The sequence below is a fragment of the Macaca mulatta genome, chromosome 10 (assembly GCF_049350105.2).
Source record: "Macaca mulatta isolate MMU2019108-1 chromosome 10, T2T-MMU8v2.0, whole genome shotgun sequence".
Classification (NCBI taxonomy): Eukaryota; Metazoa; Chordata; class Mammalia; order Primates; family Cercopithecidae; genus Macaca; species Macaca mulatta.
In genome coordinates, this window is record NC_133415.1 from 30417994 (window position 1) to 30445453 (window position 27460).

The 27460-nt window shown below is 45.0% G+C and overlaps 1 protein-coding gene, 1 long non-coding RNA gene, 1 pseudogene and 1 gene segment (V, D, J or C); 1 reads left to right on the forward strand and 3 right to left on the reverse strand.

Moving 5' to 3' along the window:
- Positions 1-27460, reverse strand: part of LOC106996055 (immunoglobulin lambda-1 light chain-like) — an 801838-nt gene that overhangs the window by 691608 nt on the left and 82770 nt on the right. The window lies entirely within an intron of this gene.
- On the forward strand, positions 146-14895 carry LOC144331920 (uncharacterized). The gene is made up of 3 exons (XR_013399518.1): positions 146-260; positions 12093-12296; positions 13016-14895. It is a non-coding gene; the product is annotated as an uncharacterized LOC144331920 (long non-coding RNA).
- LOC107000579 (immunoglobulin lambda variable 7-46-like) lies at positions 19844-20832 on the reverse strand. The segment is given in 2 exon segments: positions 19844-20604; positions 20693-20832. Coding segments are annotated over 2 exon segments (354 nt in total).
- On the reverse strand, positions 22579-26001 carry LOC144331573 (set1/Ash2 histone methyltransferase complex subunit ASH2 pseudogene; annotated as a pseudogene).

The following is a 27460-nucleotide window of genomic DNA, read 5'->3' on the forward strand; positions in this document are numbered from 1 at the left end:
TGAAAGGACTCGGCTGCTGAACCCAATCAACAGTAAAGGGAAACAAGGAGACCAGTGTCTGATTTGCAAGCTGAGGTCAGCCATGGATTCACTTCCCAGGCTGCCAGAAATCCATGGGTCTCTCTTTCTATTTGATTCCTCACTCGATCAGCACATAATGGAGAGTGCCGGAGCTTGGGAAGAAACAGCCTATTTGTGTGGTTCACTGGCTTCACTGCAAATGCAGAAACCCCAGGAATCAGGAGAGAGTGCTGGCTGAGGTAAAAATATATATATATATAAATATAAAAGAATTAGCCAACTTTGAGCTTCTTCAGAACTAAGGGTATCAGAGAGTTTGAGAACTGCGCTTCTAATACACGCATGAAGACATTGTATGTAGTTTGGGATATAAATTGTTCCTCATACCTGAATCTATTATGCTCCACCTAACATGAGCAGGAAAGTTTTGTTTCTCTATTTTGTGCATTGGGAAGTCAGGAATCATGTACTCAAGGCTTTCCATTGAAAAGCACAGGCATTTTCTCTGACCTCACAAAATCCACAGAAATGACCCAGAGTGTTTTCATAACAACATCATATAATGTCATTGTCTGACTAGCAAACAAATGGAATGACCTAAAAGCTAGAATACTTCACTGGTACTCAGTTCAAAATACAATGATCAACTATTACAATATTTTATCCTTTTAAACACATGGAACACTACCTACATTAACTTTAAATGACAAGGGCGTCAAGGTGCATCAAACCAGAGGAATGAGCACCAGGTTTAATCACCATTGTGCAAATAATAAAAACAGAAATTAAAAAATGCATCCAAATGAAGAAAAGTCCTTATTCTGATTGCTTGCAATAAGGTAGCTTAGCAGAGAACTTGGTGATTTTTTTTTTTTTTTTTTTTTTGGAGACGGAGTCTCGCTCTGTTGCCCAGGCTGGAGTGCAGTGGCCGGATACTTTTTGATTTTATATAATAGTCATGTATTACTTTGAAAGTAACTCAGTAAAATAAATTTGAATAATATATACATAGAGAGTTTATTCTCTTTGCTCTTAGCTCAGAAAGCCCATTGTTTGAAGAAGCTTCTTTCTGGAGGAAATGTATTTAGACTCAGCCTTTGGATCTGAACCTGCTGTTTCTGTTTTTTTGTTTTTAATATAAAACAATTTTTTCTTGTTCTAATTCAATTACAGCAAATCGCTCTCACATTTCCTCCACTTCAAGGCACAAGCAGAGATAGAAATCAACTCAGACCCTTTCCTTCCCCTTTCTATGGCTGCTCCCCATGTAGGCTGTCTTGGGAGCCGGCGTGTCTGATCATGTGATCTCCACATCACAAGGGCCTAGGGAGGTTTATGTCTTGGTTTCTCTTATGAGTCCGTCACTGTGCTGAGCACCACTATAGTACAGCCAGCAGTAATACTCAGCCTCATCCTCAGGCTGCGCACCTGACAGTGTCAGGGCAGCTTTACCCCCAAGGAGGGAGCCTGAGAACCGGACAGGAGTCCAGGAGTGTTTGTAGTTTGTATTATAAATCAGTGTCTTGGGGGCTTGTCCAGGTTTCTGCTGGAACCAGTGTGGAGAGTGACCACTGGTGACTGCTCCAGTGCTGGAAGCACAGGTGAGAGTGACTGTCCCTCCTGGGGACACAGTCATTGAGGGCTCCTGAGTCACTACAGCCTGAGAATTGGACCCTGAAACAAAAAACAGACATATGTTAGGAATTAGAAGGGGAGACACAAGGATCCCTCCAAAGGCTGGTATTTGAAATCTCTCTTAACCTGGGCAGCAAGTGAGGAGGAACTGGAGGAGGAGCAGAGTCCAGGCCATGGTGCTGATATTGGAAGGGATCCCTGGCTCCAGAGCTGGGGCTGGATTCTGATGGCTCTTTATCTCCTATTGAGCTCTCCACAGGGAGGGGGTGTGTTGTGTGCTGCTGTATGCAAATCTTCACTGCCTTTACCACCACCTAGGTCCACAGCCCTGAGAGCAGCTACACTGTGAGGGGCCAGCCCAGGGTGGCTGTGTGCTGTGGATTTGCCTTGTGGGAGGAAGCAACTGCTTTAACATTTACATGAGTCAGTGAGCAACTGTGCAGGGTTCATTAAGTTTGACCTTCTTGAGCTTGTTATAATCCAAGAGACCCCGACCGCCCCCTGGTGGCTCTCCTGGACTGAGAATGCGTGGTCTTTCCCTTGTATAACAAATAACTATTGATTTATCTGTGGACATCACCACAATATTTTCCAGGCCAATTCACACCCATTAATTGTCTATTGTTGCTCATTCCTGTTTGTACTACTTTCTCTTGCTGTTGTTGAAATCTTGCCCCTGAGACTATAATTGGATTTTGGTGTTACATGGTGTTCATTTTTATTTGAATGAGTAAATTAATTGTTTTAATGACCTACTGGCTTTATGTAACTATTTGTGTTGAGCCTTATATTGGATAAACAGCTCGTTTGAGAATTTTTTTAAAAATTTACTTTAGAGAATTTTTTTTTCTAATGACAAAGCCTGAAGGTTAAAATTTTATTGTCAATTCCAATTGAGTGGAAACGCAAGTGAACCATGAGGATAATCAACAGGGTCTGCATAACGATCCCACTCTCACCCACCCCATCACTCAAAATCCTCTGGAAACCAAGCCTGGGTGAGCTTTGCTGGTTGGCGATGCTTCCTACATAGAATCACACACTGTTGCCAGCAGAATGCAGCATTGCCTATTACTCCACTGGGAGAGGACAACTGGATGCTTGTGCTTGGAATTCTCCTGAACTCTGCCCATGTGCCTCTTCCCTTGAATTATTTTAATCTGTATTATTTTGCTGTAGAAAAATTATATTAATGAATGTCACAGTTTTCAGTGAGTTATGTGAGTCCTACCAGGGAATCATAGGAAGTGAAGGATTGTTGGGGAGCCCTGACTGGAAAATGAGCTTCAGAATTGAGAGTGCTCTTGTGAAGCCCCAGATCTCCTAGGTTCCAAACTCACATTATCCTTTTTCTTTTTTAACTTCAATACAAGTTTTGTTTGGAAAGAGTTTCTCATTTTGTAAAAGCTGCAGGGAAGCTTCTTTCACATTCACACTTGCAGAGATCTAGTAGTTTCAGAGATCTCAGTGTTGAAAAGTACATTTTCGAGTCAATAACAAAACCAAGTACATGCCAAAAGAAATCACTTTTAGATTACTTTGGAAAGGACAGCCATCGATTCCAGGTATTCTCAGAAATGGGCTCAGCACTTACTTGGAAAACAGAAAGCATGGAATCAGCACCCACAGAAGGAAGTGTCTTTGAATATGTTAGTTATTTGGACAGGATTATTCACTCCTTAGAAAGTACAGTAAGATAAAAAGTCCCAACTGGCAAAGTGTGCAGCACGCCACCAGTTTTACAGAGGGATTACAAGATCCTGGGATCAGTAGCTATCAGCTTATGACACAGAAAATAAGAGCAGTCACTGGAAGTGGAAGAAGAATGATGATGAGCAGGGAGTCTCTCACAGTCTTATTCAGCCATTTAACTTGCCAGATGAATCGGCTATGTTCTGTAGGATCTTTGAGAAATCATTTGAGACCGTTCAAAAACGACAACAAAAGCCATTCAGTATTATTCCCCAGAACGTCCATATTTGAAATGAAAGAGATACCTGTTCAGGGTGCTGTAGGCTTTTCCTTGTGAGGTCTATGGATAAGGACATGTGAAGCATCCTGCTGTGACCCTGTATCATCTGCTCACTGCTTACTGGGCTCAGCAGCTGTGTCCTCATGGGGAACCAGATTCAGCCAACCTGGCCTTCTCCACCCCACCTGGGAAATGTATTCCGGTGACTGTCTGGACAGAGGTTCTATGAAGGGACTGGGAGATAAGAAGAGGAAGTTGATTTGAATGAATAAACCATTACACACCATTTCCTTTCATCTGAAACCCAAGGAGCACCCTTGCATCTTGTTTTGAAAGACATATGAGTACCCTCATTCAGAATCCTGGCTCTCACAATGTTTGGGGAGGTCCTGAGTCTGCATATTTGAAGAATAATAGAAAGAAGAATTAGAAAAGTGAGAAGGCATTATTGATTGGACATCATATACCGTGTATTTAGTGCTAACTGAGGTGCTCACTTGAGGGTAGCTGTGTTAGAGAAGCCCTGTCTTTGAGGTTCAGCTCATAGACCTGGCATCAGGAAGAGGAGACAGGCTCTAACTCTGCCTCTTCCAGCCTTTGAACCCTGTGTGCAGTTGGCAGATGAACTACAGGGTACACAGGTGAGTTTGTGTCTCAAATGAACAATATTGTGTGAGAGTTACACATACTAATTCTTTGTCATTATTTTACTGAATTCAAACTTAACTGACCTTTGGTGTTATTATTTGATAAACTGGAGAACCCTGCATCCAGGTCACAAGCACTCCCTCTCTAATCATGGCCTACTGAATGAAAAGCAATCATAAAGCTCTTGTCAGGATTAAATGAGGTCACACTCTTAGGAATTCAAAAGCCGTTGGCCAGTAGTAAGGTTGCAGTTGTGCTAAATCTTGATACAACCTATCCAGGTTTTGGGATACAGCAAAAGCAGTGCTATGAGGAATGTTTGGCATTAAATATGTACATCACAAAGTCTGAAAGAGCACAAATAGACAATCTAAGGCTACACCTCATGGAAATGGAGAATCAAGAACAATGCAAACCCAAACCCAGCAGAAGAAAGGAAATAACAATATCAGACCAGAACTAAACAAAATTGAAACAAAAATGATACAAAAGATAAATGAAACAAAAACCAATTCTTAGAAAAGAGAAATAAAATTAATAAACCATTAGTGAGATTAACCAAGAAAAGAAGAGAAAAGATCAACATAAGCTGGATCTTAGGGTGTATCACCTCATCTGAGGTCAGGAGTTCGAGACCAGCCTGACCAACATGGTGAAACCCCATCTATACTAAATACAAAAAATTAGCAGGGTGTGATGGTGCACACCTGTAATCCCAGCTACTCGGGAGGCTGAGGCAGGAGAATTGCTTGAAACCAGAGATGGAGTTTGCAGTGAGCCATGATTCTGCCATTGTACTTTAGCCTGGACAACAAGAGTGAAACTCCATAAAAGAAAGAAAGAGAGAGAGAAAAAAACCACAATATTGCATCCCTGGAGAGATTGCAGAGATTAGTGATACCATCAAGGACTTGAAAAATGCAGGGGTGGTGATTCCCACAGCATCCCCTTTCAACTCTCCCATTTGACCTGTGCAGAAGACAGATGGATCTTGGAGAATTATAGTGGATTATTGGAAGCTTAGCCAATGGTGACTCCAATTGCAGCTGCTGTACCACATGTGGTTTCCTTGCTTCAGCAATTTAATGCATCTCCTGGCACCTCATATGCAGCCATTGACTTGGAAAATGTCTTTTTCTCCATTCCGGTCCACATGGCCCACCAGAAGCAATTTGCATTCAGCAGGCAAGGCCAGGCAATATACCTTTACTGTCCTACCTCACGGGTAGATGAGCTCTCCAGCTGTGTGTCAAAATCTTATTCAAAGAGACTTTGATTGCTTGTCTCTTTTGCAAGATATAACACTGGCCCATTAAATTGATGACATTGTGCTGGTTGCATCCAGTGAGCAAGAAGTAGCAAACACAGTGGACTTGTTGGTGAGACATTTGCATGCAAGAGGATGGGCGGTACGTCTGACTAAAATTCAAGGACCTTCTACCTCGGTAAAATTTCTAGGTGTCGAGTGGTGTGGGGCCTGTTGAGACATTCCTTCTAAGGTGAAGGATAAGTCGCAGCATTTAGCCGCTTCTACAACCAAGAAAGGCACAATGCCTATTTGGATTTTGGAGGCAACACATTTGTCATTTGGGTGTGTTACTCCAGTCCATTTATCAAGTGACCCAAAAGGCTACCAGTTTTGAGTGGGATTCAGAACAGGAGAAGGCTCTGCAACAGGTCCAGGACATTGGACCCAACAGATCCAATGGTATTCGAGGTGTCAGCGGCAGATAGCAAAGCTACTTGGAGCCTTGGTCAGGCCGCCATAAGTGAATCGCAGTGGAGGCCTCTAGGATTTTGGAGCAAGGCCCTGCCATCTTCTGCAGATAACTACTCTCCTTTTGAGAGACAGCTCTTGGCCTATTACTGGGCTTTGGTGGAAACTGAACATTTGACTATGCATCTTAAAGTCACTATGCAACCTGAACTGCCTGTCATGAACTGGATGCTTTCTAACCCATTTAGCCATAAAGTGGATCATGCACAGCAGCATTCCATCATTAAATGGAAGTGGTATATACATGATCGGGCTCGAGCAGGTCCTGAAGGCACAAGTAAGTTACATGGCGAAATGGCACAAATGTCTGTGGCCTCCACTCCTGCCACCCTGCTTTCTATTCCCCAGCCTGCACTGGAGGTCTCAAAGGGAGTTCACTATGATCAGCTGACAGAGAAAGAGAAGACTAGGACCTGGTTCACAAATGTATCTGCACGATATGCAGGCACCACCCGTAAGTGGACTGCCGCAGCACTGCAGCCCCTTTCCAGGACATCCCTGAAGTACAGTGGTGAAGGGAAATCTTCCCAGTTGGCAGAACTTCGAGTACACCTGGTTGTGCTCTTTGCATGGAGGGAGAAATCTGCAGAGGTGTGATTATATACTAATTCATAGGCTGTAGCCCATGATATGGCTGGATGATTAGGCACTTGTTGGAGGCCGAAAGAATGAGGGTCGTGACCAACTCAGTATACCACTGGAGAAAGCGGCAAACTGTTCTCCAGAATGCAAGTTGTTGGCAAGCTGACAAACTGTCTCTGCCAACAGAAGGAATGCTAAGAGCAGGCACACCCCAAGCACAGTGTTTCTTGTGATTATCTGTGGGTACATCTAAAGCCTGTTGTACAAAGAAAGCAATCACATAAGCCTGTGATATATCAAGCAGCTGACCAACTGTTACCTCCTCCTGCCTGCTCTTTCTACCTAATAAATACGAAGGGCTGCAGAAGCTCAGGATCTTTGCTCACTAGAAGCAAGGAGCCCTCTGACCTCTTCTTTAAAACAGATCATTTTGTCTTTGTCTTCGTTTCTGTGCTCACCCTCCTTCGTTCAGTCCCATAGTAGCCAACACAAGTGGCTTCTGAATGGTGACTTACAGGGACATGAGTGAAGAAGGTCTGCTGGAGCAGAGGAAGTGAAACTGACTAGACAAACGAGAAACCCCAGGACAAGTCTGCTGGCAGCCAATATAAAGTCAGTGCCCTAAGGAGATACTGGGAGCAGGAAGTTTCTGAATCAGCATAGCATGGGGCAGAATTTTTTTACATATGTAAAAAAGGTTTTACATATGTAAAAAAGAAGTCATTATACACTTGCCATTTGTTAATTTTGGCTTTTGTTACCTTTGCTTTTGGGGTTTTAGACATGAAGTCCTTGCCCATGCCGATGTCCTGAATGGTATTACTTGGTTTTCTTCTAGGGTTTTGATGGTTTTAGGTCTAACATTTAAGTTTCTAATCCATCTTGAATTAATTTTCGTATAAGGAGTAAGGAAAGGATCCAGTTTCAGCTTTCTACTTATGGCTAGCCAATTTTCCCAGCATCATTTATTAAATAGGGAATCCTTTCCCCATTTCTTGTTTCTGTCAGGTTTGTCAAAGATCAGATGGCTGTAGATGTGTGGTATTATTTCTGAGGGCTCTGTTCTGTTCCATTGGTCTATATCTCTGTTTTGGTACCAGTACCATGCTGTTTTGGTTACTGTAGCCTTGTAGTATAATTTGAAGTCAGGTAGCGTGATGCCTCCAACTTTTTTCTTTTGGCTTAGGATTGTCTTGGCAATGCGGGTCCTTTTTTGGTTCCATATGAACTTTAAAGCAGTTTTTTCCAATTCTGTGAAGAAAGTCATTGACAGCTTAATGGGGATGGCTTTGAATCTATAAATTACCTTGGGCAGTATGGCCATTTTCACAATATTGATTCTTCCTATCCATGAGCATGGTATGTTCTTCCATTTGTTTGTGTCCTCTTTTATTTCAGTGAGCAGTGGTTTGTAGTTCTCCTTGAAGAGGTCCTTTACATTTGGTCTTTTCACATAATCCCATATTTCTTGGAGCCTTTGTTCACTTCTTTTTACTCTTTTTTCTCTACACTTCTCTTCTCGCTTCATTTCATCCGTTTGATCTTCAATCACTGATACTCTTTCTTCTGGTTGATCGAGTTGGTTACTGAACCTTGTACATTTATCACGTAGTTCTTGTGTCATGGTTTGCATCTCTATCAGTTCTTGTATGGTCTTCTCTGCATTGATTATTCTAGTTATCCATTCATCCATTCTTTTTTCAAGGTTTTTGTTTACTCTGCGCTGGTTACGTAGTTCCTCCTTTAGCTCTGAGAAGTTGAATCGACTGAAGCCTTCTTCTCTCAACTCGTCAAAGTCATTCTCCATCCAGCTTTATTCCATTGCTGGTGATGAGCTGCATTCCTTTGGAGGGGGAGATGCACTCTGATTTTTTGAATTTCCAGCTTTTCTGCACTGCTTTTTCCCCATCTTTGTGGTTTTATATGCCTTTGGTCTTTGCTGATGGTGATGTACTGATGGGGTTTTGGTGTGGGTGTCCTTTCTGTTTGTTAGTTTTCCTTCTCATAGTCAGAACCCTCAGCTGCAGGTCTGCTGTAGTTCGCTTGAGGTCCACTCCAGACCCCGTTTGCCTGGATATCAACAGCAGAGGCTGCAGAAGATAGAATATTGCTGAACAGCGAGTGTTGCTGTCTGATTCTTGCTCTGGAAGCTTCGTCTCAGAGGTGTACCCAGCTGTGTGAGGTGTGAGGTGTCAGACTGCACCTAGTGGGGGATGTCTTCCAGTTGAGCTATCAGGGGTCAGGGACCCACTTGAGCAGGCAGTCTGTCCGTTCTCAGATCTCAACCTCTGTGCTGGGAGAACCACTGCTGTCTTCAAAGCTCAGTTGAAAATGCAGAAATCACCCATCTTCTGTGTCGCTCATGCTGGGAGCTGGCGGCTGGAGCTGTTCCTATTTGGCCATCTTGGGCACCCCTGGAACTGGAGACTATTATTCTAAGTGGAGTAACTCAGGAATGGAAAACAAAACATGGTGTGTTCTCACTCATAAGTGGGAGATAAGCTATGAGAATCCAAAGGCATAACAATGATACAATGGACTTTGGGGACTTAGGGAAAAGGATAGGAGGGAGGTGAGGGATAAAAGACTACTCATTGGATGGAGTGTACACTGCTTGGGTGATGAGTGCACCACATTTCAAGAATCACCACTAAAGAACTTACATATGGAACCAAACAACACTTGTTCCCCAAAAACCTACTAAAATAAAACAACAAATTTTAGAAATAATTTAAAAAGGGAAATCACTGAAACTCTTAAAAACACAGATAAAGAAGTAAAGAAATAAATAAAAACAAGATGAGAACCTCTTCTACTATAGAGAGAACCAAGTGAAGAAGTGAAGAAGAGGCCGGGCACGGTGGCTCAAGCCTGTAATCCCAGCACTTTGGGAGGCCGAGGAGGGTGGATCACGAGGTCAGGAGATCGAGACTATCCTGGCTAACATGGTGAAACCCCGTCTCTACTAAAAATACAAAAAACTAGCCGGGCGTGGTGGCGGGCGCCTGTAGTCTCAGCTACTTGGGAGGCTGAGGCGGGAGAATGGCGTGAACCCGGGAGGCGGAGCTTGCAGTGAGCCGAGATCACGCCACTGCACTCCAGCCTGGGAGACACAGCGAGACTCCGTCTCAAAAAAAAAAAAAAAGAAGTGAAGAAGCAAGAATCCTGACAGGCCTTCACAGACTGTCCTGTCACTTTAGGTGATCATCACCCATAGAGTTTGATTTTGATGAACAGTAAATTCAAACATTAAAAGAAATACATGAATAAAATCAGAAAAAAATGGCCTAAGGACCCTCAAAGATAGTAATGAGCCCTCTATGGGATGGGTACAATTCAGTGACAACAGGTATTATCTCAAAAGAAGTGTGCAGAGTGAAAGAAGCCTCAACCAATGGGAAGATAATGTTTGATACCACTGATACATTCCAGAAAATAGGAATTTTTTGGAACAGTAGTGAAACAGTAGTGACAGAGGCAGACCTGTGGCTGCCCAGGAGGGCACTGGGGCAGGGAAGGAGGGAGAGGTCAAGGGTCATGAGGAGCCACTGGGGTTGGTCACAGGTTGTATAGCTCCTGGGAGTAGTGATGTTTTCAAGGGACCAGAAAAATGTTAAAATTTGTCTAATTTCCTATTATAAATATGAGTGGTTTATTAGATGTGCATTATTCCTATATGGGAAAAGTTTACTTAGAATAGGCTGGAGAGAAAGGAAGCATAGGGATTCACACTGAGGAGAAGGGGGAGGAAGACACCGCTCTGGAAACTCATGGAAATGGGAAAAGGAGGATGATGGAGACACAGGTTTCCCATCAGAGGTGGGTCTGTGATGACACAGCTGGACCTGCCACCTCAGCCCAGGACTTCAGTGCAGACACCCTGTGTCCCAAGTTGCAGGGAGCACAATGTTCTGTTTCCTGGACACCCTGCTCATGACTCTGAGGAATGAAGGGGAGGAGGAGCATCCACTCTCATGCAGGGCCCTGGATGCCCCTGGACCCATGAGAGAAGCTACAGCAGCAGAAGCCACAGGCCAGGCCTGAGCAGCAGCTGCCGGGGGCTCACCCTCCTGGCAGAGGAAGAAGGGGGTTCTTGTCTCACTTCCCCCTGGGCCTGGAGCACTGTGGGACCGCTCAGGCTGTTATCCCATGCTTCGCAGTAATAATCGGCCTCATCCTCAGACTGGAGACCAGTGATGGCCAGGGAGGCTGACGTGCCAGACTTGGAGCCAGAGAATCGGTCAGGGACCCCTGAGGGTCGCTGATTATTATTATAGATGAGGAGTTTGGGGGCCATTCCTGAGAGCTGCTGGTACCAGTGTACACCATTACCTCTGATGTTGGAGCTGCTTCCAGAGCAAGAGATGGTGACACTCTGCCCGGGAGCCCCAGACGCTGAGGGTGGCTGAGTCAGCACAGACTGGGCCCAGGACCCTGGAAGTGAGAGAGACACAGACGTGGTGATTGACAGGAGATGAAAGGAGAAAAGAGGAGACAGCAGGGCCCCGTGGGCTTCTCAGGGCCCCTCTCCTGGTCCGAATCCTGTCACCTGCACAGTGAGTGAGGAGGGTGAGGACGAGAGGGAACCATGCCATGCTGGAGATTGTCCTGAGTCCTGCCTTCTGTACCCACAGCTGAAGCTGAGCTTCCCCCAAATCTCTCCCTCTCTTCATACTCTGAGAGGGGGAGGTCCATCCATGCAAATCAGACCCCCCAGGTTTGTGACCCCACCCTGAGCCCTGGGTCAGGTTCCTTGGCTTGAGGATGGGATGTCAGAGGGTGGCAGGGGTGGAGCTGTGTGGTCCCAGAGGGTGGGGAGAACACAGTTGTGAGCCCTGAGCAGAGGACAACAGGTAAAACTGGTGGCTGGTACCACTCTTAGCAACCCATCTTCTCAGGAATGGTCCTCAAGCGCCCCCTTGTGTCCAGACCAAGGTAAAGTATTCTATGATAAGGTGACCAGAGCCTCTCATTTACACCACTGCCTTCCCTCTGTTCTGTCCACTGCCGCCTCTCTCAGGTCCAGGCCCAGTAAGGTGGCACTTGTGTCTCCTTGCTGTGACCTCATGGTGGTCTTCACGCTCTACTGGACTCCTCAGGAGTGAATCTGTCCGTGGATCTTTGGCTGTACGTTGTAGAGGACTCAGGTCGTGTCTACACAGAGTACTCTTTTGTCAGGATCAAGCCCAGAGCAGGCACCGGCCCCATGAGGAATGAAGGGGAGGAGGAGCATCCACTCTCAGGCAGGGCCCTGGATGCCCCTGGACCCATGAGAGAAGCTGTGTAGGACACCGGGTCCTCTCCTCTCATGTGGCTCCTTCCTGGTGGCCAGAGCTCTGCTTCCTCTGTGGATCCTGCAGCGCTGAGGAGAAAGGGAGCTCTTCCCTCTCGGATGCCCTGGGGAGACATTCCCAGAGGGTTTTCTGGTAAATCCTTGTTCTCTCTCTACTTCCCCAGATTTGCAGTCATAGTCATTTGGATACTGTGACCAGGGATCTTGCCTAGGAGTCTGTACTCAAAGCACTGAATGCCCATCTGCAGCGGATCCTGGCAAATGACTCTGTAGTGTTTCACTTATGAGCAAAAAGTGCAAAGATGCTCAGTCTTTGAAGATGGGAGGAATTAAAACTTCAACTTGGTTTAACCAGCGTCTGCCCTCAGGTGAGCCTGATACGTAGCAGTTCTTCCTATCGAGCCTCCAATCTGGATTTCTAGGGGAAAATTGTGGTTCAAATTCAGTAGTGAGTGTGGTGGGGGTGGCTTAAAGATGATAGAAGTTGTTCATCTTTGATCTGTAATGACATCTAGAATCTAATAAACTAAAAACAACAAGCTTAACAAAAAACATAATTCTGTTGATCAAAGTGAATAATGAAACAGGTGATGTCTGTGACTGCATGAGTTCTGGCATCATGCACTCTGGGATCTTAATAAATATTTGTTTAGGGAATTTTAAGGGAATACAGAAAAACAGCCAGGATGGTTATGTTAATGTAAGTTGCAATACAGTAAGATTTTAAATGCTCCATTTAAACAATGCAATAGTGAAACCTAATACAAACATTTAAATAAAACCAGTCCATATATGGAACTGAAATAAAAGGTATGCTGTGTTTTGGGATCGCATTTCAAGGTGTTGTTATTTTAAATGTTCCTTTTTGTGTAAGCCATGTTCCTTTACATAATTTTTATGGTTTTAAAAATGTGTTTATTGTGTTTACATAGCACGTCAGTCATATTAAGTTTTATTTATTTTCAAGTAGAAACGAGCTATTAGATCTGGGCTTCGCTTCCTGTTTTCTTCTCATTGCTTTTTGTTTGGTGATGCACAGATGGTCACAGTGAATTTTGTTTTCCTTTCCTCCCACTTTAATGAACAGGGGGTCACTGAGGCTGAGCAGTGTCTCACATACAGGACAAGGCTGCCCATGGCCCCCTCCCTGCCCATGGATGTGCTTCCTGATGGATGCCCCACCAGCTCTTAGGCTGAAGACAGACAGAAGAACAGGTGCACAGCTAAGGAACCTGGACACCCAGAGGTTCCGGGAGGAAGGGGCAACTGCTGGGACAGTGAGCTCTGGAAAGAGGACACTGACTATGGATTTTTTTAAATGTGATCCTCCTCAGGAGCCCTCAGAGACAGAGACCCCCAGTCCCTGTGTGTCTTGATGGCCCAGGTCATTCCAGGTCCTCCTTTTGTCACTGCTCTAGGCTCCAGGCCTCCTCCTCCAATGAGTTACAATGGACAGTCTCCTCTTCAGGCTGCACCCTCCTTACCACATCTGACCCCACACCCATCTCCTCATTTCCCCATAAACCATCCCCTGCTCACTTCCATTAGCATTTTGGCGTCATTCTGTTATCACAGCCTCCCCAAGGATGTCACTGCAGGATATCCATGTTGCAAAGAGCTCAGCCCCTTGACAGGACAGCTAGGCCTGGCCCACGAGAGGCTGAGCATCTCTCTTGCTTCTCTTCTACACCAGCTCTAGGCCAAGCCATATCTAGAGCTTTCAGAATGCTGAGCCGATGTTTTCTTAAGCATCAGACTTCCTGTCTCACATCTGTGGGTCCCACAGGCTGGATTCTCCTTTTATGTCATTGCTCCCAGAGTTTCAGAGCTCAGGAAATGGCCAGCATACCTGCACCAGAAGGAGGGGACACCTGTGGGACCAGGTTGAAGGGTCCTAGATTTCTAGGTCTCACTGGCTGGATTCTTTCTTTTTCTTTTCTTTCTATTTTTATTTTTATCTATCTATCTATCTATTTGAGAAGGAGTCTCTCTCTGTTGCCCAGGCTGGAATGCAGTGTCATGATCTTGACTTACTGCAACCTCCGCCTTCCGTGTTCAAGGGATTCTCCTGCCTCGGTCTTTTGAGTAGCTGGGATTATAGGGGCCAGCTACCACACCCCACTAATTTTTGTATTTTTAGTAGAAATGAGGTTTCACCATGTTGGCCAGGGTGCTCTCGAACTCCTGACCTCAGGTGATCCACCCGCCTTGGCCTCCCAAGGTGATGGGATTACAGGCGTGAGCCGCGGTGCCCAGCCAGGCTGCATTCTTTCTTGTCATTTCCACCGCATCCCCACCCACCATGTGTGGGCAGCTTATTTTGCTTCTTAAAACAAACTGATTCTCTGTCCACTGGGAAGACCAGTAAGAAAAGGAGTTATTGTCACTGAACTCTTGCTCCGCTTTCACTAATATAACCGACAGCAGAAGCCTTGGCATGAACTGGTGTTGGTCACAGGCATGGATAAAGGAGGGACGGGCAGAGAGGATGAGTGGGGCGGATCTTCTCTCGTTTCCCCATGGAACAGGAACCGTTGGTAACACAGAGTCAGGGTGCAGCTGTGTGACACTGATAACCAGCCTGTCCTCAGACTGGAGCCCAGAGGTGGTCTAGGAGGCTGTGTGAATAAACCCAGGGCAGGAGAATCAGGCTGGGACCCCTGAATCACCATCACTGCTGTCCGAGGTCATAAACTTAGGGGCTGTCTCTGGGAGGCCTCCGTAGCCATTTCCATGAGAATGCCAATGTTTCTGCTGCTCCCCATGCAGAAAAAGGAGACCTTGTGATGGGGCCTCCTCAAGAGTTTTCCGGGGAGGAGTCACTTGAAGCAAAGATTGGGCAGTTTCTGTACCGGGATATTCCACAGACTCACCACTAGACCCTGACTCAGTGAGAAGCTCCAATGGTGTAAGAGAGGAGAAGAGAACACAGTCAGGCCCTGAGGGATCAGGAAACCCACCCTCAGCAGTCGCCGTGGTCCTGAGTGGGATGAGCTGCAGGAAAGTCACATCCCTGGGACCTACCTCCCCCATGGCCAAGGAGCAGCCTTGGTTTGTCTCAGCCATGGCGGAGCCTCCCCTTGACTCTCTCACGTCCGACACAGAACTTTACTGGCCCCAGGTCTGCAGTTACCCTCAGACCTAACCCCATCTCCTGACATTTCCACTGAAATGCAGGTGCCCAGGACTGAGCCAGGTCAGCTCTGTATCTGGAATTCCTCCCTGACCTGCATCCTCAGGCAGCATTTCATATTTGAGTGCCTTGTTCCTGGGACACAGTGAGCCTCAGACAGCCCTGAGAACAGACTACTGGGGATGGAAGGGGAGGTCTCTGCTTGTACACTGGAAGAACAGAGTCCATGCTGCAGGGGACTGTTCACCTGCTACCATGTCCCCAGGCTCTGACCATGATGTGAGCTTGGAAAGGCTCATTTTGCTTCTTTCAAGAAAAAAGTCCAGCTCCACAGGTACTGATGTCAGCACACATGGACACGCAGCCAACGCTTCAGGGTCATCAGGTGGTTTCCTTTTGATCTGTTTTTGTTTTACTGAGACATCAGAAAAATGGATGGGAAATTGACAGAAGAGCCTTTAACAACTAGAAAGTACATCCAAATGTAGTTTGTGCCTAGGCCAGTTATTTTAAAATTTAAAAATTGTTACAGAGCAAGACCCAGAGCAGGGTGAGATTTTGTCCCACTTCCCCATCTGTGTGTGTCACTGTGAGGACCGCTGCTGTGCCAAATGGCACAGTAATAGTCAGCCTCATCCTCAGACAGGAGCCCAGAGATGCGTAAAATCCCTGTGTTGGCCGAAGCATCTTTGGATCCAGAGAAGCGGCTGGGGACTCCAGAGCCCTGGTGCTTATCTGAGTCTGATTTGTACCTCAGAAGGTACCGGGGAGGACTCCCTGGCTTCTGCTGGTACCAGTGTATGTAGTAGCCAGCAACATTGATGCCACCGCTGAAGGTGCATGTGAGACTGGCTGATGCTCCAGGAGATGCTGAGAGGGAGGCCGGCTGAGTCAGCACAGGCTGGGAGAGGGAACCTGCAAACACAGACATTAATGGGTGCTAAGGCAGAAACCAGGGTAAAGTTGATCAGGGATCTTTGCCAGAAGAGTCACAATCGGGCTGCGGTGCTGGCCCTTGTCTCTGCGGTCTTTTCGTACCTGTGCAGTGAGAGAGGAGCAGGAGGAGGAGAGGAGTCCAGGCCATGGTGGACACAGCCTCTTTCCCCGCAGTGGGGCTGGGCTGCCCCAGGCCTCCTTTTCTTCCCACCCTCTGCAGAGGAGGGGCTGCTCATGCAAATGTGTTTCCACCCAGGGACTGCCCAGCCCCTCCCTGAGCCCTGGGGATGCAGCTCAGCTCACTCTGCAGACTGAGCAGGAGGAAGATTTGCTTTTCGTTTTGCAAGGCCCTGGGAGGAAACACCTGTTGAGACCATACACAGGTCCCTGCTCAGGGAGCTCTGCCAGGCCAGAGGGGACACAGCGGCCAAGTGCCCATCAGTGAGCACAGGGCCCAGCTCCCAGGCCTGGATTTCTTTGATTGAATGGTCCTTACTGAGCAGCCGTGTAGGAACCACAGGGCAGCCACACAACATCCGATGTTGGTCCCAGGACACGCACTTCCCCATGGCTCAGAGACCTCAGAACCCCGCTGGTCTCCGCAGCTCTCCAGTCACTGTCTGTATTCACATATGCATGGTCTGATTCCTAGATATTGCTTCTCTCATCCTATTCATTATTACTGTGATTTCTCACTCCCAGAAGCAGTCTTGGTCTGTGGGATGTGTAGACTTGTACATACATAACTTTTAAAGGTGTCAGGACCCCAAAAGGGCATTTTAGGAAAATTTATTTACCCACATGTGCCATCGGAGTGGGCATCATGGAAAATGGGTCAGCTAAGGAGTCAGGTGGAAGGGCAGCTAGGGGCTGTTCAAAAAGACAGTGAATAATGAAAATTTTCCAGGAAAAATAAAGAATCCAAAACATGTTAAAGGCAGCAATTCAGCAAAAGTTATATTTACAACTGCTTCATACATAATAGGTGGTCAATAAACAATAAGGAAAAACAGAGATCTTTATTAGTGCATGTGCCTGAGACAGACTCAGCTGGATTCTGTCCCTGCTTGCCCTGGCCTATCATGACTCTGTTCCCAGGGCAGCCTGTTCCAGAAATCAAGGACTTTCTGATTCTTCTGAGGCAGTCTGACAATGCTGTGGCTAAGGGCTCTCTCTGAAGTCTGGCCCTGAGAAAACAAAGCAGCATTCTCTAGATCACTGTCCCTAATCTGAGCCCTGGACCCTGGTTAGCAGCAGCACCAGCAAACACGCACACAAATGGTAAACAGCCCTGCTGTCCTGGTTGTATGTGGTGCTGCAGTTAGGTTATACTCCTAGGAGACCTGACATGTTCCTGTCTCACTCCCCCAGACTGCAGCACAAACAGTGCCTCCAGGGGGCTGTCTGAAGCCAACAGTTGAGATCGGTGTTGTCCTCAGCCAGAAGCTCAGAGATGCTTGGGAAGGCCTCCTTGCCAAACTGGTAGCCTGAGCATCCATCCTGGATCCCTGCAGGCAGATATGTGCTTCTATAAACCTGAGGTTTGGAGGCACTTTCCTGTCATTGTTGGTACCAGGACACAATTCCAAGAACCTTTTTGCTGCTGCTTCCAGTGCAGGTGACTGGTTTCATCACAGGCAGACTGTGCAGGCTACCAAGTGAGCCCGGACTGCCCAGGACCCTGAGAGTCAGGGGAGAAACACAGGATGTGGGAGGTGGTTCCATGAGCCAGGGGAGCAAGGCAGAGCTCTGGTCCTCCCAGTGCCAGTCCCTGCCTTCTGTCCCTAACCACCTGTGCAGAGACTGAGGAGGGAGAGGAGGAGGGGTCTACTTCATGGTAGAGATTTCTCTGGAGCTCTGCTTCCTGAGCCACACAGATTAGGCAGAACAGCCCTTCTTCTGTGGCATCTTTTAGAGGAAAGGACTGAATGCAAATCTATGCTGATCTCTGGCCGTACTCCTCACAAAGGATGCTGAGTCTGGTTGTCCTCCTCGAGGAGAGTGAGTGGGAGGTAGGAGAGCGTGGTCAGTGACTCTCAAGGCACCCTGGGAGGACACAGCTGCTGCAGGACCCCGGGACCACTAACCATTAACAGGCAGCAGGTGTCTGGTGTCCCAGCTGAGTCTAGCCGTGAACTCACTTCCCAGGCTGCACAGAAACCCAAGGGTCTCTCTTCCTATTTAATTCCTCACTAGATCAGCACATAAGACGGAGCGGTGGGAGTTGGGGAGAATTGATTAGCATATTTGTGTGGTTCACTGGATTCACTGGAAATACCGAGAAGCCCAGGAAGGAGAAGGAGGAGGACCTGGCTGTGGCGAAGAGAGAGAATCAGCCAAAACTTCAGGCTTCTTCAAAACTAAGAGTACGAGAGAAGTTCAAGAAAGAGAATAAAAATACGAGGGTCAACTTTCAAGGACAGATCTAGAAAAATGCAGTGAGTGTTCTGTTATAAAACCCTTGATAATTAACTCAGGACGTTAGAGGGGAGAAGTGGTGGTAGGAAAAGGAGAGAGATACCGGATAGGAATTCAGGAATCAGAGATGTGGAAGGGGAGAGCATAAGGATGGGCTACACTGTAGAAAAGAATGGAAGAGAAGCCAGTAAGAATGTTGGACGGGAGCCAGAGGGGAGGTCAGCTTTGTTGTTTGTTTGCTTTTGTTTTTGTTTGTAAAGAAAGGGGAGCCTCTCCCAGCTTTGCCGCTGTCCTCCCTGGTCATCTCCCTCCATGGAGTGTGGGTGCTTCTATCATCCAAGCTCATTAATCCTCCATGTCAGAGATTTTACTTACGCTCTTGTCTGCCAAGGGTTCTCTTTATTTTATACTGTTCTTATGGACTTATTTTTATTATTATTACTGGAGACAAGATCTCACTCTGCCACCCAGGCTGGAGTGCAGTGTCATGATCATGGCTCACTGCAGCTTTTAACTCCTGGGCTAAAGGTCTTCTCCTGCCTCAGCCTCCTTCGTATGTAGGACTACAAGCCTGTAGCACAATTCCCAGCTAATTCCTTTTTTATATTAAAAAAATACAACCGTAGAGAAAAGATCTTGCTCTGTTGACCTTGGCTGGTCTCAAACTCCTGGCTTCAAGTAATCTTCCTGCCTCAGCCTCCCAAAATGCTAGGATTACACACGTGAGCTTCTGCTCCTGGCTGGACTTGTTACTATTAAAATATATATGTGGATTTTCTGTGGCAGGCACATTTTGGAAATGCTAGACTGCATCAGCAATTCATACTCATTCAGTCAGAAACTGCATTTTGTAAGATCCCCAGATAATTTGTGTGCACAACAGAGTTTGAGATGTACTGTTCCAACACATGCATGAAGACATTGAAATAGTTTTGCATATAAATTGTTCCACGTAACCGAATCTATTATGCTCCAGCAAACATGAGCTGGAAACCCTTGTTTCTCTAGGTTGTGTGTTGTGAAGTCAGGAATAATGTACTCCAGGCTTTCCATTGAAAATTGCAGGAATTTTCCCTAACTACACTAAATCTATAGAAATAACCAGGCGTATTTTAATAATAACACAATATCACATCTTTATCTGAAAATCTAACAATTGGAATTACCTATATAACTGTATTTCTTCCATTGGTACTCAAATCAAAATAAAATTAATGATGATTCAAGTATTTTATCCTTTTAAAGAATGAAACACTACATTAACCTTAAATGTCAAGAGCAGAAAGATGTGTAAAACTAGAAAAAAAAAAGCACAAGGCTTGATCACCTTTGTGGAAATATTGAGAACAAAAATGGAAGAATGCATCCAAATGAAGAAATGTGCTTATGTTGACTGTTTGAGATGAGATAGTTTTGCAGTGAACTTGGTGGTTTTTAATATTTTTATTTTATATAATAGGCACATATTGTATGAAAGCAACTCAATAAAACAAACATGGGTAATATACAAAATGAACAGTTTCCTCCCTTTGCCCTTAGCTCAGAAAGCCCACACTTTGAAGATACTTCTTTCTGGAGGAAATACATTCAGACTAAGCCTTTAGATCAGATTCAGCTGTTAGTGTTCTTTTTGGAATATAAAACAAGTAACTTTCCTTTTTTTTTTTCTTTCTGGGTCCAGTTACTCACAAATCATTCTTACATTTCCTACACTTCAGGACTTAAGCAGAAATAGAAATCGATTCAAATCTTTTCCTTTGCCTTTCTATGGCTGGTTCACATGTAGGCTGCCTTGAGAGCTGGCGTGTCTTATTATGTGATCTCCACATCACAAGGGCCTCGGGAGGTTTATGTCTTGGTTCCTCTTATGAGTCTGTCACTGTGCTAAGCACCACTATAGTGCAGCCAGCAGTAATACTCAGCCTCGTCCTCAGGCTGCGCACCCGAAAGTGTCAGGGCAGCTTTACCCCCAGCAAGGGAGCCTGAGAACCGGGCAGGGGTCCAGGAGAGCTTGTTGCTTGTATCATAAATCAGTGTCTTGGGGGCTTGTCCAGGTTTCTGCTGGTACCAGTTTGGATAGTGACCACTGGTGACTGCTCCAGTACTGGAAGCACAGGTGAGAGTGACTGTCCCTCCTGGGGACACAGTCAGTGAGGGCTCCTGAGTCACTACAGCCTGAGAATTGGACCCTGAAACAGAAAAACAGACACATGTTAGGAATTAGAAAGGGAGAAAAAAGGATGCCTCCAAAGGCTGGTATTTGAAATCTCTCTTAACCTGGGCAGCAAGTGAGGAGGAACTGGAGGAGGAGCAGAGTCCAGGCCATGGTGCTGATATTGGAAGGGATCCCTGGCTCCAGAGCTGGGGCTGGATTCTGATGGCTCTTTATCTCCTACTGAGCTCTCCACAGGGAGGGGGTATGTTGTGTGCTGCTTTATGCAAATCTTTACTGCTTTTATCAACACTTAGGTCCACAGCCCTGAGAGTAGCTATCCTATAAGGGGCCAGCCCAGGGTGGCTGTGTGCTGTGGATTTGCCCTGTGGGAGGAAGCAGCTGCTCTAACATTTACATGAGTCAGTGAGCAACTGTGCAGGGTTCATTCAGTTTGAACTTCTTAAAATCCTGAGTTTCTTAAATCCAAGAGACCCAGACTGCCCCCTGGTGGCTTTCCTGGACTGAGAATGCGTGGTCTTTCACTTGTTTAACAAATAACTATTGATTTATCTTTTGACATCGCCACAATATTTTCTAGACCAATTCACACCCATTGCTTGTCTATTCTTTGCTCATTCCTATTTGTACTACTTTCTGCTGCTGTTGCTGAAATCCTGCCCCCGTGACTGTAATTTGATTTTAGTGCTACGTGGTGTTCATTATTATCCGAATGGTTTGAATGACTAAATAATTGTTTTAATGACTTACTGACTTTTTGAAACTATTTGTGTGGAGCCTCATATTGGATAAACAGCTTATTTAAGTGAGAATTTTTAAAATAATTTATTTTAGAGAAGTTTTAAACAGAAAATGACCAAAGGTTGAAGGTTGAAATTTCGTTGTCAATTCAGTGGAAACTAAAGTGAGCCGTGAGGATAATTATCGAGGTCTACATAACAACCCCACTCTCACCCACCCCGCCACTCACAAATTTTCTGGACACCAAGCCTGGGTGAGCGTTCCTGGTTGGCAATGCTTCCTACATAGTATCACATGTTGTTGCCAACAGAATGCAGCATCGTCTGTTACTCCACTGGGAGAGGACAACTGGATGCTTGTGCTTGGAATTCTACTGAATTCTGCTCATGTGCCCGTTCCCTTGAATCATTTTAATCTGTATTATTTTGCTGTAGAAAAATCATATTAATGAATGTGACAGTTTTCAGTGAGTTATGTGAGTCCTTCCAGGGACTCGTAAGGAGTGAACGGCTGTTAGGGGTCCCTGAGCTGAAAATTAGCTTCAGAATTGAGAGTATTCTTGGGAATCTTCAGACCTCCCAGGTTCCAATCTCACATTATTCTTTTTTTTAACTTCAAAACAAGTTTTATCTGGGAAGAGTTTCCCATTTTGTCAAAGCTGCAAGCAAGCTTCTTTCACGATTATACTTCTAGAGATCTAGTAGTTTCAGAGATGTCAGTGTTCAAAGGTATGTTTTAAAATCAATAACAGAACCAAACCCACACCAAAAGGCAATCACTTTTTGGTTGGTTTCAAAAGGACAGCCACTGACTTCAGGTGTTCTCAGAAACAGGCTCACCACTTCCTTGGAAAATAGATAGCAGGGAATCAGTGCCCACAGAAGAAATGTCTTTAAATATGTTAGATATTTGGACAAGATTATTCGCTCCTTAGAAAATAGAGTAAAATAAACAGTTCCAGCTGGCAAAGTATGCAGCATGGTGCCAGTTTAACACAGGGATTACAAGATCCTGGGATCAGTAGCTATTGGCTGATGGCACAGAGTGTAAGAGCAGTCACTGGAAGTGGAAGAAGAATGATGACGAACAGGGAGCTTCTCATAGTCTTATTTAGCCTTTAAACTTGCTAAATGGATATGCTATGTTCTGCAGCATCTTGAGAGAATGTTTGAGAGAGTTCAAGCAACAACAAAAGCCATCCAGTATTATTTCCCAGAAAGTCCATACTTGAAAAGAAAGAGAGATCTTTTCAGGGTTCCCACGGAGGACTGTGCCTCCCATTCACTTCTGTCTCCAGGAGATACAAGACATCAGCCAGAGTGTGCTCTACCACAGCGTCCCAGCCCATGTCACTCACAGGGGAGTAAGTGAGATCCTTTGGAGGACACTTGCAGCACAGTCCAAAGTTAATGCAAACTATGCAGCTGTTTTCCAGTGAGATGGCTGGAAATCAACCCCTTCAAAAATATCTTTTTAAGCAACATCTTAATTGATACAATTTTTATAAAATATTATTTTACTGTGCAGAATCAGTTTTAGGCTCTTCTGTGCTTTATCCAAAATGTCTTTTTCCTCAAAATACAAATGATTCCTGTACTTTATCAAACCCTTATCTTTGTAAGTATCAGGCAATAACTGGTTGTCTTTGTGTCTTCAGAAGGATTAATATAAATCCCAGGATGTCTCCCTGCCCAAAGCTAGAAGAGTACTGTTTGTCTGTGGACTGGTGGAACTTGGTTCCCTTTTGCTCTGCCAAGAACAGCTAAATTTATCATAACCTAAGGGAGATTGATATTTACCTTAAGGCTGAGACCAACCCAGTCGGGCAGCGGTGTCTGGTGACAACTCATCCATGGTGATTTCAAAGTACCAGGTCCCTTTCTATGCTCTGTGAGAGGCCTTACAGAGTAGCCCTTCTTTCCAACCACAGACAGCCAGCTGGCCATTGGAGATCTTTACCTGGGGAGCTCAATCAAGTTAGGCTAACAAAACCTGTTCATAGAGGCAGTCACTGTGGAGGTTTCCAGGAATAAGTTCTCCTGCCTGGAAGTCTTCAACCTTCTGAGGACCAAGGGTGTGTGGATCAGGCTCACTTAGAATATAGCAGAAGCCATCTTTGTTAAATGGGTGTTCTAAAAGGTGTACGGGGGAAGGCACTAAGCAGAAAGCAAAGGGTCCCTCTGGGCCTTCTTGGCGTTCTCTGAGATCTCATCCTGCTGTTTGCACTAAGCTCCTTTCCCTCTTTTCTGCTGCTTCCTGTTCAGTTCCCCCATTCAGATTCCTACTCATAGACCAGGCACTGCTTTGCTTTTCGTTGTCATAAATCGGATCTGTGTTACCAAGGTCCTGATCCAAAAGTCCACATCTTGGGCAATCTTCTTTCAGGTCTTTATGCTCTGGATCCAGGTGTTCCTTTACCAATAATGTCTCTTTCCTTACTCATTGTTTTAACAATGTTATTCAGCCTAGTCATTTTCCAGGTGTCTGAATGATCATCATGCACTCCCATTATTTATCAAGGAATGGTATAATATCCATCCTGTGTTGGGGACTGCCATGCCAGGTTGACCAAAACACTGAGGGACATTTCCTCCATGTTTGCTTGCTTCTGGATGAAATATGCCACTATGATGACATATATTGCAATGAAGACTGTGGTTGGTCATGAAAGGTAGACAGGATGACATATCTTTGCCAGATATATCAACTATGAACCATTTTCATAAGATAGCAGATGCCCCCTCCAGCTGGAGAGGCTGCTACCACTGCCACCAGCTTCATCTCCCCTTCTTTGGCTGTTGTTGTACTAGTGGCTGCTCCTGGACTGGGTCAGGCACCCACTGCTACCACCATGGCCACTTCCAGATTTTCTCATGTTATTTTGTGTCACTTGTAATGAGGCACCTCCAACTCTATTGATCTATTAGGGTGCTGTGGGGCTGGCACAAAAGGAAGGGTGGCCTGGATACACAGGCACACTCTCCTATTCCTGTATGTTTTTATTTTTCTTGGAAGTAGATAAACTGCACCAAATATAAATCTTTTTCTGTTTGACTGTGGTAAATTATCCAAACACAAAATACATTTTTTTAACCATTTTCAAGTGTTTGCTTCAGTGTCATTAAGTAAATTAACATTGTTTTATAACCACAGTGCCACCATTCATCTCCAGGAATTCTTCATCTTCCCACACCAAAACGTCATACCTGGAAAACATCATTCCACTTCTTGTCCCTATGGATTTCACTACACTAGATACCCCATATAAGGCCAAACAGACAACTTTTGTCCTTTTGAAACCAGCTTATTTCTGCTGGCATCATGTCTTTAGGGTTCATCCATGCCATCGCATGGGTCAGAACTTTCTGACTTTAAGGCTGAATAATTTTCCCTTGTGTGTGTATACTATATCCTGTTTATCCAATAGATGACACTTGTGCTGCCTCCACCTTTTAGCTATTGTGAATGATGCTGGGTCTATCCATCAGAAACACAGCAGTGGTCACCTGTGTGAGAGGATGGGGGAGCAGGAGAGGCCCTCATAGGTACAGCTGTGGACACTACTCCAAGCCATAATAGATGTTTCATCTCTGTAGACGTTGACTGAGATGGAGCTACCCCTGCCACCCTGGACCCAGATATGGGCTGAGGGTCCAGGGTAAACAGAGGCATGGACCAGAATCAGAAGCAATAAGGTGAGGGGACTAAGCCCAGACTTTTGTGAGTAGCTTGGGGTGACTGTTATAGCAAGTGCCCCACTTGTCCCAGAGTTGGTGGCTGTGTTGATGAGTCTCTCAAAGAAACCAGTTTCTCCCTCACTCTGACCACCTGCTGCTGATGGCCCCTCTTCCTGTAGATTGATCAGGAATGACTCCTTCATAACTCCCAAATTTAGGAGACAATCTAGGCTTCTATGGATGGCTCCAGAGTATCCATTAATGGGTTTTCAATGAAAGGAAATGGTGTGCAATGGTTTCTTCATGCAAATCAGCCCCCTCTTCTTGTCTGCCAGCCCCTTCATAGAACCTAAGTCCAGACAGACACCGGAGTACATTTCCCAGGTGGGGTGGAGAAGGCCAAGTTGGCTGAATCTGGTTCCCTGTGAGGATACAGCTGCTGAGCCCAGTGAGCAGTGAGCAGATGATACAGGGTCACAACAGAATGGCTTCTCAGCTGTTCTTACCTGTAGATACCTCAAGGACAAGCCTGCAGCACACAGTGCTGCCCCAGTCCCACACCTACTGAGCCTTTCAGTTTCTCTCTGCCTTTGTCTTTTACTTCTGCACCAGAGCTATGACTGTGAGGGCCGCTGTTAAGCTGCATTTGCACTCACTGCTCTGCAGAGAATTTTGGTACCATTACAAATCTATCTGGTTCATGGTGCTATTTTTAGTAAAGTCCTGGGATCTTAGTCTAACTGAAGGAGATTCTGTGACAGACATCAGAGCAGAGAGTGCAGTTTGGTGAAGGGGAAGCCACCAGAAATGCAGGCCTGTGGCCAGAGATGCCCCCTTCTTCCCCACTCAAGAGTGTTGCCCCTTTTCAGACTCCCAAGTCCTGTCCTGGAAGCTCTGGGCTCTCAGGGTAGGTGTCCCCCTACTCTCAGCCCACCCACCTTCTGCATCAAAAGGACCCTGGAGTTTGGTGTCTCACTAGACAAAGGGATAGCCATGCTATCAAATCACAGTCCACCATGATGAAGTGGGTTTTTTACCAAGGATGCAGCAATGGCTTAACATACAAAGTCAATAAATGTAATATACCATGTAATCAGAATTAAAACAATGATCACATGTTTATCTCAATAGATGCAGAAAAAGTACTTGACAAAATCCAGCATCACTTCATGATTAAAACCCTGTGCAAAATTGGCATAGAAGAGACATTCCTTATGGTAACAAAAGTCTTCTATTACAAACCCATGGCCAAGATTATACTGAACAGAAAAATTTAAAATCATTTCTTCTGAGAACTGGAACAAGACAAGAATGACCACTTTCACCACTTCTGTTCAACATGGTACTAGAAGTCTTAGCCAGAGCAATCAGACAAGAGAAAGAAATTAAGGGCATCCAAATTGGTAAAGTGGAAGTCAAACTGTCACTGTTTGCTTATTGTATGATCATATACCTAGAAAACCTCAAAGACTCATTCAAAAAGCTCCGAGAACTAGTGAATGAATTCAGCAAACTTTCAGGATACAAAATTAAGACACACAAATGTTGTGTAGCTCTGCTACACAACAGCAACTAAGCTGAGAATCAAATCAAGAACTCAACCCCTTTTACAAATAGCTACAAAGAAAGAAAAATACTTATGAATACTCCTAACCAAGGAGATGAAAGACCTCTACAAAGAAAATGACAAAACACTGCTGAAAGTAATCATAGATAACACTAAAAACACATCCCATGCTCATGAATGGGTAGAATCAATATTGTGAAAATGATCATGCTACCAAAAGTAATCTACAAATTCAGTGCAATTCCCATCAAAATAACAACATTATTTATCACAGAACTAGAAAAAGCAATCCTAAAATTCATATGGAGCCAAAAAAGAGCCTGCATAGTCAAAGCAAGACTAAGAAAAAACAAACAAACAACAACAACAACAAATCCAGACTTATCAGATTACCCAACTTCAAACTATACTCTAGGACACCCTGTTCAATGAATGGTGCTGGGATAATTGGCAAGTCAAAGATAGAAGAATAAAACGAGATCTCCATCTCTCATATTATACAAAATCAACTCAAGATGAACAAAAGACTTAAATCTAAGGCCTGAAACCATAAAAATTCTAGAAGATAACATTGGAAAAGCTTTCCTAGACATTGGTTTAGGCAAAGACTTCATGACCAAGGACCCAAAAGCAAATGCAACAAAATAGAGATAAATAGATGGTACTTAATGAAACTAAAAAGCTTCTGCTCAGCTAAAGAAATAATCAGCAGAGTTAACAGACAATGGACAGACTGCAAGAAAATCTTCACAATCTATACATCCACCAATTGACTAATGTCTAGAATCTACAAAGAATTCAAACAAATTACCAAGAAAAAACTAAGCAATCTCATCATAAACTAGGCTAAGGATGTAAATAAACAATTCTCAAAAGAAAATATACGA